General features: G+C 48.2%; 1 protein-coding gene across 1 annotated transcript in view; it reads right to left on the bottom strand.

Moving 5' to 3' along the window:
- The window catches only part of wdfy4 (WDFY family member 4), a 183,762-nt gene that overhangs the window by 145,643 nt on the left and 23,949 nt on the right, over positions 1 to 14,170 (bottom strand). The window contains 4 exon segments of the mRNA XM_029641018.2: positions 1,511 to 1,641; positions 1,956 to 2,188; positions 3,490 to 3,650; positions 4,059 to 4,248. Of these exon segments, the coding sequence (XP_029496878.2) occupies positions 1,511 to 1,641; positions 1,956 to 2,188; positions 3,490 to 3,650; positions 4,059 to 4,248 (715 nt within the window).

Raw genomic sequence — 14,170 nt, 5'->3', positions numbered from 1 at the left:
ATTTATTTTTCTCCCCAATTTCATGTCATCCAATTGGTAGTTACAGTCTTGTCCCATTGTTGCAACTCCTGTACGGACTTGGGAGAGGCGAAGGTCGAGAGCCGAGCGTCCTCCGAAACACAATCCAACCAAGCCGCACTACTTCTTGACACAATGCCCGCTGAACCCGGAAGCCAGCCGCACCAATGTGTCGAGGGAAACACCACACACCTGGTGACCATGTCAGAGTGCATTGCGCCCGGCCTTCCACAGGAGTTGCTAGAGTGCGATGGGACAAGAACATCCCTGATGGCCAAATCCTCCCCTAACCCGGATGACGCTGGGCCAATTGTGCGCAGCCCCACGAGTCTCCCTGTCGTGGCCGGCTGTGACAGAGAACCAGGATCTCTAGCGGCACAGCTAGCACTGCGGTACAATGCCTTAAACCACTGTGCCACTCGGGATGCCCGATGGTCACTCTGACAGAGCTCCAGAGTTCCTCTGTGGAGATGGGAGAACATTCCAGAAGGACTCCGCCAATCAGGCCTTTATGGTAGAGTGTTCAGACAGAACAAACTCCTCAGAAAAAGGCACATGACAGCTCATTTGGAGTTACCAAAAGGCACCTAAAGGACTCTAGTCTGATGAATCCAAGGTTGAACTTTTGTCATTATGGGGTATTGTGTGTAAATTGATGAGAAGAACAACAATAATTTAATGCATTTTTAAATAAGGCTTTAACGTAACAAAATGTGGAAAAAGTCAAGGGGTCTGAATACTTTCTGAATGCACTGTATACTGTAAAAAAGTACTATAAATATACACTCAGTGGCCAGTTTTTTAGGTACACCACCCCATTCACTAAAATAGTTTACTCATACAGACAGTGAGTCACGTGGCTATGGTTATAAAGTAGGCAGACAGGCATCGAGGCATTCAGTTACTGTTCGATTGAACGTTAAAATTAGCAAAACGAGTGACCTAAGCGACTTTGAGCATGGTATGATGCTCAAAGTCAGCTGTATTCCTGTGGGCGAAAAAAAGATAATTGATGAGAGAGGTCAAAGGAGAATGGCAAGACTCATGCAAGCTCTCAGGCAGGACATAAACAGGCAAATAACAGCGCAGTACAACAGTGGTGTGCAGAACGGCATCTCGGAACACACAACTTGTCGGTCCTTGTCACGAATGGGCTATTACAGCAGATTAAGAGGCTCCAGTGGGCACGCGATCACCAACACTGGACAACTGAGGCATGGAAAAACATTGCCAGGTCCGATTGCTTCATGCTGATGGCTGAGTCAGGATTTGGCGTAAACAGCATGAGTCCATGGCCCCATCCTGCCTGGTGTCAACAGTACAGGATGGTGGCGTAATGGTGTGTGGAAGTGTACCTAATAAACTTTCTACTGAGTGCATATTGTATCATCCCAGTCATAGAGTCATTTATAAAATAATCAATGTGTCTTATACTGGGGACGAATCCAATTTAACCTTTGGGGATCAATAAAGTTTATTCCTAAATGTAAACCTGTGGAAGCAGCCGAGGGCAGCCACTCCAAACTGTGCCCCTCCAGCCACGGCCCCTGCCCAGCCCTGCTTCAGCACCGCCTGCACCGCACGCACAGCCTCGTGGGGGATGTAATTAAGATGGAATGCCACCTGGACAGACACATTAACAGGATAGTTCAGTCAATAGTGGTGAATCAACAGATAAGTATTTTACCAAATTATCAATTGCGGAATTAATTCAACATAACGGACATATGAAGTCATGGATGGAGAACTATAAATGTAAAGCTTGTTAAGGGGATAGCTTCCTTGAATGACAGGACATTGATAGATTCTGATGCAGATTTTGTGTATATGTACTTAACAAGTGAAGTTACCTTGTGTGCATGCAAGTGTGTGTGCTTTTGCACGCATGTGTGTGTATGTGCCTACTTGCCCACAGGTGCATGTGTCACTCAACCCACCATCTCTAACATAGAGAAGAACAGTCTGTGTACAGGAGGTGGTTTCTTCGAAACACACTGAGCTAGCTGAGCCAGTGATTGAACAGTCCACTCTAACAGGAAGAAGTTGGCCCTGTTCCATGACCACACAGTCCTGATGGTGCTTAGGATCTGGCTGCAGAAAACACAGTCCTCTGACCGCTGGAAGGAACCCTGGAGCAAACGGAACGCTGATAGGTTCCTTACCGCAGAGCCTGGAAGGACAGGGGTTAAAAATGAGTGAAAAAAAACATTATTGTAGCAATCTCAAAAGTACTAAGTGCCTTAATCCTCTCATCATCTCCTTCCTGTAATTTGCTCAAAACTGAGAACACATCATAGGAAAATATTTTTGTGCAGACCCTCTGCACTGCGTCTTATGACACAAGGATAGAAAGCCTGAAGCAGAAGGTTAACTAGGCTCAGATAGAAACAGATATGTAAAAGTGTAATAAACTAGGAGCAGTGTTTCCCCTAGGTCGAAGAAGAGAGACAGACACCCCCAAAAAAGGTTCAGTTAATGAGGATTTGTTTCACATAGAAAGACACTGGCTGGGCTGGTTAGTTATAGTGCCTATGACCACTATCCCTACCTGGAAAAATATTTGTTTTGTGTTTGATGTTGACTGAGAAGGGGACCGGAAATACATTCCCATGCAGCTGACAAAGTAATATATGTGAAAATAATCTTATGGTATACTCAAAGGTCAATTTAAGCAAAGTTATGTTTTAGTTTAGGAACCATTTGTCATATATTGCTCAATTCCATAGAGGAATGACGGTTGAACAATTAACTCACAAATAACCTAAACAGGAGAAAATAACCAAGGGAATCGAGTTACGCTCACATAGATTGATAGATAACGAATGTGTTAAGTTGCATAAAAACATTGGGAAAACATCATTATCCGGACGGATAAAGTTTGGAAGCACAGCATTTTCAGAATATTCCGAGATGGTCTTAGATTTAGGAGCGGGGACATGGATATGTTTGTGGTAAATAAAGATATAAGTTGTAGTTTGTAATAAGATTCATTTTCACCTGTAATGAAAATCATATCACAGACAAATAAGATCATCCTAAAATACCCTTGTCTCAACGCTGGTGAGAGAGGTGCTCCTGTAGGTGATATATGGGCTCTCTGTGTGTGTGTGTGTGTGTGTGTGTGTGTGTGTGTGTGTGTGTGTGTGTGTGTGTGTGATAGATGGGTAGCCTCTGTGCGGTGGTGTTTTATGAATGCAGTGTGTCTGTTAACAGAGTTAGGACTGCAGACACTTCATCATCTTGGACATAATCACCTCATGGCTCCTGTTAACCTGAGAGGTGGAGCAAGGGGAGAAGGAGACTGTTTGGGGAGTACAAGGGAAGAGTGTGGGAAGGGGTAGAGGAGTGTTTGGAGGTGGGAGGCACACAAGGTTTCCCAGTAACCCACCTACATTTGTTCTTGAAAAGTGTGGGGGAAACGGGGGCAGGAGGGGACAGGAGGGGGGAGAATAAAACAAAGTGTTTTCTTACCTGTGGTGAGTGAGGGGTCAAACTTGAAGCCAGGTGGCTGAGGGTTAGTGACACAGAGCGCCACCTTCAGCTCTGACCTCCCGAACAGACACAAAGACGCTAGCAGAGATAACAGGTCCTCTACTGGACCAAACTCCTCCGCAGGCACACCCTCCTCACACCTGCCATTGTGAAAAATTGGGAATTAATGGCACGGAGAGAGTGTGAAAGAGACACAGTAAAGGGTCTAGATATAAAGTGAAAGATAACATATTATTTGTAGCCATATATCTGTAAGCAGACAAACTGCAGAGACATAAATAGCATTGTGTTGTGGGCAGAATTGGCTTTAACCCAAAAATAAATCAAATTACATTATGTCTGTTGCACGCACCTTTATTCCTGGAAGCCATATTTCCAAGAAGTCTGGATAAGTTCCCCTACTGACGCTTTCAATAAAGACAGATGTTTTTACTCTGTCCCTCTCCCTCCCACCTTTAAACACTCCCTTTCTCTCCCTCACCATCATCCTTCCTCACCCTCTCTTTCTCCCTCAATTCCCTCCTCCCATCTCCTTCTCTCTAACTCACCGGGTCATGATGGCCTGTAAGACAGTGTATCCATCGTTATTTTCAAGCTCGGTGAACAGAGCAGGGTTGAGCTGGTAGGAGTCTCTGATGAAGCTGAACACTGTGACAGCCACCTCAGCTAAGACTGGAGCTGGGGCACGATCACTGATACGCTGCAGGTTCTGAATACAGATACGTACACAGTTCTTAGCTGAGGAGAGAGTGGAGAAATAGAATATATATATATATATATATATAGAGAGAGAGAGAGAGAGAGAGAGAGAGAGAGAGAGAGAGAGAGAGAGAGCGGGGTTACAGGGTCTATGAATCATACATTGAGTAAATCAAGTATTTAACCATAAAAATACATACCAGACACATTGCCTGAATGCCTTCACCATCACCAAAACAAATCACCCATCATCACCAAAACAAACTGATAATCATCACCAAAGCAAACTGCTCATCATCACCAAAACCATAGCATTAAATAAAACACTAGCACAGTATTATTATTATATTGATTATATTCCAGGCTGTATCACAACCTGCTGTGATTGGGAGTCCCATAAGGCTGTGCACAATTGGCCCAGGGTCGTCCGGGTTAAGGTTTGGCCGGGGTAGGCCATCATTGTAAATAAGACTTTGATCTTAACTGGCTTGCCTAATTCTTGACGCCCCCATCCCGTTAGCGGGATCCTTTTCATCAACACCCACTGAATTGCAGGGCGCCAAATTCAAATTAAATTACTAAACATATTTAATTTTCATGAAATCACAAGTGCAATATAGCAAAACACAGCTTAGCTTGTTGTTAATCCACCTGGTGTGTCAGATTTCAATAAAGCTTTTCGACGAAAGCATAACAAGCGTTTATGTAAGAACATCTCTCTCAGTAGACAAAATATTACAAACACCTAGCAGCCAAGTAGATTGGTCACGAAAGTCAGAAAAGCAATAGATTAAATCACTTACCTTTGATGATCTTCGGATGTTTGCACTCACGAGACTCCCAGTTACAAAATAAATGTTCCTTTTGTTCCATAAAGATGATTTATATATCAAAAATACCTCCATTTGTTTGGCGCATTATGTTCAGAACTCCACATGCTCGAGCGGTCATGACATCGCAGAAGAAAATTCCAAATAGTATCCGTAATGTCCACAGAAACATGTCAAAAACAATTATAATCAATCCTCAGGTTGTATTTAAAATATATAATCGATAATATTTCAACCGGGACTCTCGCTTTCTCAATAGGAGAGGGAGAGACAATGGCTGCCCCACTCTGTTGCGCAAGCAAAACACTGACACAATGTTATCTTTCTCGCTCATTTTTCAAAATAAAGCCTGAAACTATGTCTAACGACTGTTGACACCTTGAGGAAGCCATGGGGAAAGGAATCTGTTTGATATCCCTTTAAATGGAGCGAAGGCAGGCTATGGAACATGGAGCTTTCAAAATAGAAGCCACTTCCTGGTTTGATTTTCCTCAGGGTTTCGCCTGCAATATCAGTTCTGTTATACTCACCGACAATATTTTGAGTGTTTTCTATCCTAATCTGACAATTATATTGTAGCGACCCGCACAGACAGCTGTGTGTTATGTGCTAGGCTAGGAGGTGGTTGTGTTGTACTGACCAGTACCCGGTGTTCGCGGGGTCCGACATGTCAATCAACCTGCTATCTGCCAATCACGGGAATGCCTGGAATGTTCTGATGCCGGGCATCCTGGTGGTTGGCGGAGTGGCGTGGAGGGGGGTTGGGCATTTGAAGTTAAGACCAGGTTCAGCCTTTGTTCTCTCTCTCTTACGTCTGGGCTTCACAAGAGAAGGTCACGATTGGCTTGTGGGTTATCTGTCATCTATTTGGCGTGTGCTATGGCCCAAACAGTAGCCTGTGTAAAGTTGGTTCAATAAACCGTCAATTCGCAAACTCAAGCCTCTGTCTGGACAATTGTTCATTTATGATCTAGTCAGGTCATTACATTGGTGTCAGAAGTAAAAACGTTGATACAAGTTAGCCAGCTAGCTAGCTGACTTATGTGGCTAGCTACCGTAGGTGAGAACGGGGATTGAAAATGCTTCGAGGGAATCCGAATGTGGAGGTAAGGGACGATTATGGCCAAGGAGGTGCGTGTGAATGGACGTCGGGGGTTCTGTCTGAGGAGATCGCCAGGGCGTCGGAGCGCAGAGGCCGCTTGAGGGAGGACGTTAGAGTGATGGCCGCTGAAGCGGGCATGAGTGCTTCGTCGAGTGTATTTCGCGCGGATTCTGGTGGGCGGACCGAAGTGGCGACGTCGACGCGACGTGACGAGGAATCTGGGGCTCAGGATGTAAACAAACTGGCGGCGCCCAGTTCCCGGCTGCGTCCGTATCTGTTAAGACCCCGAATTATTCCGGTAAGGCGGATTGGGAAGCTTTTCATGCTCAGTTTGAACTGTTAGCTCATTTTAGGGGGTGGTCGGATGAAGAAAGGGCACTGCAGTTGGCTTTATGCCTCACGGATGAAGCTCTGGCCTGTTTGATATTGATTAGCCCCGAGGACAGGCATGATTATGGTGCTCTAGTGGGAGCACTGAGGAGGCGCTATGGACAGTGTGTACAGCCCGGGCTACTGCGCTCCGAACTGAGGAATAGACGCAGGCAGCCTGGAGAGCCTCTACGGGTGCTAGCTAATGACATTGAGAGCCTCTCTCGGCGGGCATATGCTCACATGCCCCCCTCCGCGCAGAGCGAGCTAGCACGGGACCAGTTCATACAGGCGCTCTCCCCTACGGAGCTGCGCATACAGACCCAGCTGGCTCATCCTGAGTCATTGCAGACAGCCTTGGAGATGGCTTTGGAGAGGGAGCTGGTGTGGGCTGGGGCTTCAGCTGGGGCTTTGGTGGGGGTGCAGGGAGACACACCCTCTGTGCGAGCTGGGGGCAGAGCAGCCCGGAGCCGGAAAAAGCCTGCTTGGGTGGCCGAAATGACAGAACTCATTCAGGCTGTGTCGCTACAGGCGGCACGAAACACAAGCCCTGGTCCCAGGGTCTGCTGGGGTTGTGGCCAGCCAGGCCATCTGCGCCGAGATTGCCCCATGTCCCCCAGAGCTCAGGGAAACGGCTCGGGGTCCGCATAGACCGGGTAGTGCGGACCCCTGGCTTTCTATCCCAACCACCATCATCTTTAGGAGGAGCCCACCGGCACAGACGGGGAAGCAAGGCTCCACTTCCCCCAGAAGCAGACGAGGGCAAGCGGATGGAGCCTGTTGTTGTGGTGGGCCGGACCTGTGTTGGGGACTTTGTCATGTCCCTGTCACTGTGGAGGGGGTGCCCTGCTCCGCCCTGGTGGACACTGGGTCCACAGTAACCCTGGTGAGGCCAGATATTGTGCCAGGTTGGACTCAGTGTGAGCCTACAACTGTGCAGCTCCGCACAGTCACAGGTGAGCTGGCACCCATGAAAGGGAAGGGAATAATGACTCTGACAGTAGGGGGCAGGACTGTGCGTCATCCTGTGTGGGTGGCGGCTGTGCAGGACCCTTGTATCCTGGGGTTGGACTTTCTTAGGAGCACAGGCTGCCAGTTAGACCTAAATAGGGGCACACTGAGCTTCCAGGGAGGGACGGAAGTCACCATGGCCCCCCCTAATGTCACATTCACTCAACCCAACAAACCCTTTACTCCAACAGTTAAAGCAGCAGAGACTCATGGCTGCGCCCCCTCCCCCACAGCTGTGTGTGACTTTTCCCAGTCCCCCTGTCACCTACGGCGGTGTGTTATATTCCCCAGCTACCTCCATGACACAGCCCTCTGTGAGCCCGGGCCGCACCCCCCAGCCCAGCTACCCCAGATGGGAGAGGAGAGGACAATGTCTGCAGTGAGGAGATATGGGGGAGGAACTGTGTTGGTCTTGACCCCGAGCAGCAGGAACGGCTGTGGCAGTTGCTGTTTGAATTCAGAGACAGCTTTGCGTTGAGTGAGGAAGAGGTGGGTCAGACCCATCTGGTGCAGCATGAGATCGACACAGGTGATGCTCGACCCATCAAGATGCGTCCCCGCCGTATCCCGCTGGCACGCCAGGAGGCGGCAGACAAGGCTGTGTTGGAGATGCAGCGGGCAGACTTCATTGAGCCCTCAGACAGCCCCTGGGCGGCGCCAGTCGTCATGGTTCCGAAGAAGGGGGGCAAGCTGAGGTTCTGTGCGGACTACAGGCGGCTGAATGAGGTAACCAGGAAGGACTCATACCCCATACCACGTATCGATGAGTCGCTGGACCTGGTTAGGGGTCCTCCTGGTTCTCCTCACTAGACCTCCGCAGCGGCTACTGGCAGGTGCCCCTCTCCCCAGAGGCCAGAGCCAAAACTGCGTTCTCCACTAACAGAGGACACTGGCAGTTCAAGGTCCTGTGCTTTGGCCTGTGCAACACTCCAGCTACTTTTGAGCGTTTGATGGACAGGGTGCTGGATGGCATCCCCCGACAGCAGTGTCTGGTATACCTCGATGACATCCTGGCCCATGGCAGCTCCTTCCAGTCAGCCCTGGGGCGCTACGGCGTGTGCTGGAGAGGGTGGCTGCCGCAGGTCTGAAGCTCCACCCCGAGAAGTGCCACTTCATGAGGAGAGAGTGTCCTTCTTGGGCCACCGAGTGGGGAAGGAGGGGATCAGCACCATGGAGGACAAGGTAGGGGCTGTCAGAGACTGGCCCACCCCACCGACCAGCGTCAGCTGAAGAGCTTCCTGGGCCTGGCCTCGTACTACAGGAGGTTTGTACGGGGCTTCTCAAGCGTTGCTGCTCCACTGAAACGCCTGCTGCCGAAGGACAAGGCTTTCACTTGGACAGTGGAGTGTGAGGAGGCGTTCAACACCCTCAAACGTGCACTGATCGAGGCCCCCGTGCTCGCCCCCCCTGACCTCACCTTGCCCTTTATCCTGGACACAGACGCGAGCAATGTGGGCATGGGTGGGGTGCTGGCCCAGGTGGGGCCAGAGGGGGAGAGAGTGGTGGCGTACTTCAGCAAAACATTTGACAAACATGAGCGCCGCTACTGTGTCACCCGGCGGGAGCTCTTGGCTGTTGTGGCTTCCGTCAAACACTTCAAGTACTACCTGGGTGGTCTGCCCTTTACTGTAAGGACTGACCACTCTGCTCTCCAGTGGCTCATGTCTTTCAGAGAGCCAGAGGGGCAGGTGGCACGCTGGTTGGAGGAGCTTCAGCCGTATGACTTCACGGTGGTGCACAGGGCAGGGGCACGCCACTCCAACGCCGACGCCATGTCCCGTCGGCCCTGTACTGCAGACGGCTGCCGCCACTGTGAACGGAGAGAGGACGGGAGAGAGAGCTGCGGGCAGAGGAGGGTGTCTGTGCCACAGTGTGTCGGGCGAGCGGGCCTGTCTGCTGTGAGCTGCAGACTGTCGACGTGGCTGAATGGCGGCAGCAGCAGGGACGGGACACAGACCTACAGCCAGTGCTACAGTGGGTAGAGGCGCATGTGAGGCCACCATGGGAAGAGGTGACAGCGCTCTCACTCGCGACCAAAGGGTTGTGGTCGAAGTTTGAGAGACTGCGGCTGGCTGATGGCGTGCTACAGCGGGCATGGAAGGAGTCAGCTACGGGAGAGGAGAGGTGGCAGGTGGTGGTCCCAAAAGCATTGCGGGAGGCTGTGCTCCAGAGTACTCATGGGGGTGGGGACTGGACACTTTGGGGTCACAAAAACACTGCGCCGTCTCCGTCAGGGCTTCTACTGGGGGCAGCACAAGAGGGATGTGGAGGACTTTTGTCGCCGCTGTGACAACTGCACAGCGAGAAAGGGCCCCCAGGCCGCTCTCATGCTCAGCTCCAACAGTTCCCAGTGGGGGCTCCCATGGAGAGGGTGGGAGTGGATGTAGTTGGGCCGTTCCCCACCACAGACAGTGGAAACCGCTGGGTGCTCACGGCCATGGACTATTTCACAAAATGGCCCGAGGCCTATGCTCTGCCTGACCAGGAGGCAGAGACCATCGTCGACGCCCTGACAGCGGGGATGTTCAGCAGGTTTGGAGCTGCAGAGTCCATCCACAGCGACCAAGGCAGAAACTTTGAGTCCCGTGTGTTCGCCACCATGTGTGAGAGGCTGGGTATGCACAAGACCCGCACTACTCCTCTCCATCCTCAAAGTGATGGCCTTGTGGAGCGCTTCAACAAAACGCTTGGACAGCAGCTGGCCATCGTCTCTTCCAAACACCAGCGTGACTGGGACAAGCACCTGCCTATGGTCCTCATGGCATGCCGCTCCGCTGTCCAAGACTCCACCTCCTGCACGCCTGCCCTCCTCATGCTGGGGAGAGAGATCCGCACCCCTGCGGAGATGGCGTTTGGTCGGCCCCTGGATAGCCCTCATGTTCCTCCGGGGCCGGAGTATGCCCGGAGACTCCAGGACCGCCTGGAGACAGCCCACACCTTCGCCAGAGAGCAGCTGGTGAATGCAGGTGTGAGGCAGACAAGGAACTATGACGTGCACACCCGGGGAAGGCACTTTGTGGCTGGGGAGCTGGTCTGGGTCTACAGTCCCCTAAGGAAAAAAGGCAGATGCCCCAAGTTGGACAGTCACTGGGTGGGACCCTGCAGTGTCCTGGAGAGGGTAGGGAGGTTGTGTACCGGGTGCAGCTTCCTCCCAGGGGAGAAAGGTGGCACTGCACCGGGACAGGTTAGCCCCATACAGAGGGGCCTCTTCTCCCCAAACCCCAGGAACCCCCACAATTCCCCTCTCTGGCAATGACATTCTCCAGGCACCCACCCTCAGGTGCCGCAGACAAGGCTCCAGACAGCCCACTCCCCCTGTCTCCCCCCCTGTGTCACCGCGTGGTTCCCCAGAACCACGGACTGTATTACCCGTTCCCGCTTCCTTGTCCCCCATATCCCTGCCTTCATCCCCTGGTTCCCAGAGGGGCACTCTGCGACCATCACGGCCACGCAGGCAAAGGAGACCTCCGGGTCGCTTCAGAGACTTTGTTTGTTCCCTCGGGGACGAGGGACTTTGTGGTGGGGGGGCTGTGTAGCGACCCGCACAGACAGCTGTGTGTTATGTGCTAGGCTAGGAGGTGGTTGTGTTGTACTGACCAGTACCCGGTGTTCGCGGGGTCCGACATGTCAATCAACCTGCTATCTGCCAATCACGGGAATGCCTGGAATGTTCTGATGCCGGGCATCCTGGTGGTTGGCGGAGTGGCGTGGAGGGGGGTTGGGCATTGGAAGTTAAGACCAGGTTCAGCCTTTGTTCTCTCTCTCTTACGTCTGGGCTTCACAAGAGAAGGTCACGATTGGCTTGTGGGTTATCTGTCATCTATTTGGCGTGTGCTACGGCCCAAACAGTAGCCTGTGTAAAGTTGGTTCAATAAACCGTCAATTCGCAAACTCAAGCCTCTGTCTGGACAATTGTTCATTTATGATCTAGTCAGGTCATTACAATATGCACATTCTAGTTTCTGGGTCTGAGAAATAGGCAGTTTCAAATGGGTATGTTTTTTAGCCAAAAACGAAAATCCTGCCCCCTACACTCAATAAGTTTTAATTAAATAAAGGTGAAATTAAAAATTAAAAATAGAGTGGCACTATTATTGCTTGAAGGGCATTCTAGAGCGTGCATTATTTTTCTCTAACGGCCGGTATATCAGCACGGTAGAATTCAATGGCTATTTCAAACTTACATGTTCAATGTTTGAGCTATTTTTGAAAGCAAAAGTTGAATTGTAAACATTGTTGACATTGTTGAATTCGAGTTTCATAATAGCAAGCTAGGACTGATGGTAAGGTTAGCTAAACTAGCAAGTCTGTTTGTTTGGTTACCAAGGCAACTACTGTAGCTACTGTATCTAGTAAACTTGCTAGCTACTTCTTGCGGGAAATGTGTTAAATCATAGCCATGGTATAAAAAGGATAATCAACTATGGGCTCTAGTGGCTATGCATTCTATGGGAAAATAAGCAGCTCTGTGGAAGGTAAATTCCGTTTCACTCCACTAGCGCGTTGCGGAACACATTTCGCACATTCCTGATTTTCCATAGAATGCATAGCCCCTCGTTGATTATCCCTTACATATGTCCTCCATGACCAAAACAAACTCATAACGATCACCAAAACAAACCAGACAACGGTCAGGTTCTGTGCTCTGGGCTGTGTATGGGAACAGCTAAGTAGATAATAAGGTCTGAGTGGATATCATGTGAATGTCTACTTCTGTGTTTGTCATGAGACCTGGGGCTCTGGTGACTGCTGCTTATCTTTACCCACGTTCATGAGAGAGGAAAATCATCCCATAAGTAAGGTGAGTGGTTTTAATGTTCTGGTGATTACTGCATCCCAGCAAACTGGGAACATTCCTATAACATTAGCTAAGATTCCCATTAAGTTCTAGTATCTTTTGTCCAACAACCACCACATAAAATTCCTCAAAAGTTCTCATTAGGTTTCCTGTTTACGTAATAACACAATGTACCAGTAATGTTTTATCAGAAAACCAAAATTGGTTCTGTGAAAGTTCCTAGAACATTCGTTAGGTCGCAGCAAATGTTCTCATAACACAAAAACTGTTCATTTGTGGTGATGATTATAGAATGTTTGTATAAAACTGATGTTGGAAGAACGTTTCTATAACCCAATTAACCTCTAAAAGTCTAAGTCGTCTAAGCTAACATATGGAATTGTTTTTAGATGGTTCAATATTTAGATGGTTCAAAATTCAATATTTTATCAAATAAAAACAACAACAATAAAACAACAATAAAAAATAGATACCTAAATGGGTCCTAAAATTCCAAATCAAATAGCAAAATGATCCATAGTCTTACCATTATGTTTCATTAGGTTGTGGTAACATTGCGGGGACGTGACAAGAGGTATATTTCCAAAACACAAAAACTGTCCAGTTGTACTGACGTTCAGATAATATTTGTATCAGGGTGCACAAAACAGTCCTTTGATGTTGCAAAAATGTTGACAGAACAGCCTTTAAAGGTTCCCAGAACATGTAGTTAGGTTGTATGAACAGTGTAGGTACATTACAAGAGATAGGTTCCCAAAACACAAAATATGCTCAGTTGTGATAACATTTTTCTAGGCAAGTCAGATAAGAACAATTTATTATGTACAATGATAAGAACAAATTATTATTTACAATGACGGCCTGCCGGGGAACAGTGGGTTCAGGGGCAGAACCACAGATTTTTACCTTGTCAGCCAGGGGAATTGATCCAGCAACCTTTTGGTTACTGGTCCAATTCGCTAACCACTAGGATACCTGCCGCCCCAGGTTGCACAGGACATTCCCTTAATGTTGTAAGAATGAAATAAGTCTGTTTTTATGATGTTCATATCATATTTGTTTTAGGTTTAATATATTATTCCATTGATGTTCACTCAATATACATTTTACCTTGTCTTGGAGGTTTGTTAATCAAAACATTTCAAGAACATTTATAAAATGATATATTTACGTTTGACCTAATACTACCACACATTCGCCGCATGCGAAAGCTGATTGGAATACATCCCCATTAATTTTCTTTCCAGATCTTTTTTTTCAATTTGCATTTGAGGACAGTATTGTAGGTGATATAGAGACACATGGCATTTTAATTTAATTTATAGGACATTTGAATATAATTTTATCATACAAACGCAACCATATTTTTTACACTTCATATGTTGATAACCTGCACATTATTTAATTAATGGGACATTTGAACAGAATTTAATCATATAAACACAACCATATATGTTACACTTATGCTGACAAGCTACACATTATTTAATTCATAGGACATTTGAACATAATTTATTCCCGCAATGTTTAACCAATGTTTAACCAGGTCTTTTATCCTCTGATCCACAAGGGACCACATTTTCTTTTATCAGTATATAGTAATGGCAGTATGGTCAATCAGCAATTATATGCTTCCCTTTTAGTCTTCTTAGACATAACAAACCCATCGCAATACTGGTAACTAGGTTATTCACCATCAATCACTTCACCCATCCTCTTTATATGCTGTATACTTCTGGGCCCATATTTACAAGGTATCCAAGACTATGAGTGCTGATTTCGGGTTTCACTTTTGCTTTTGCTTTTCAGGTCATGAAAAATAAGCCAGTGGGGACCATATCAATCATCTCA

Source organism: Oncorhynchus nerka, linkage group LG28 (genome assembly GCF_034236695.1).
Source record: "Oncorhynchus nerka isolate Pitt River linkage group LG28, Oner_Uvic_2.0, whole genome shotgun sequence".
In the NCBI taxonomy this organism is placed as follows: Eukaryota; Metazoa; Chordata; class Actinopteri; order Salmoniformes; family Salmonidae; genus Oncorhynchus; species Oncorhynchus nerka.
Note: the sequence above shows the minus strand (reverse complement) of the source record. Positions and strands in the feature narration are given on the sequence as shown.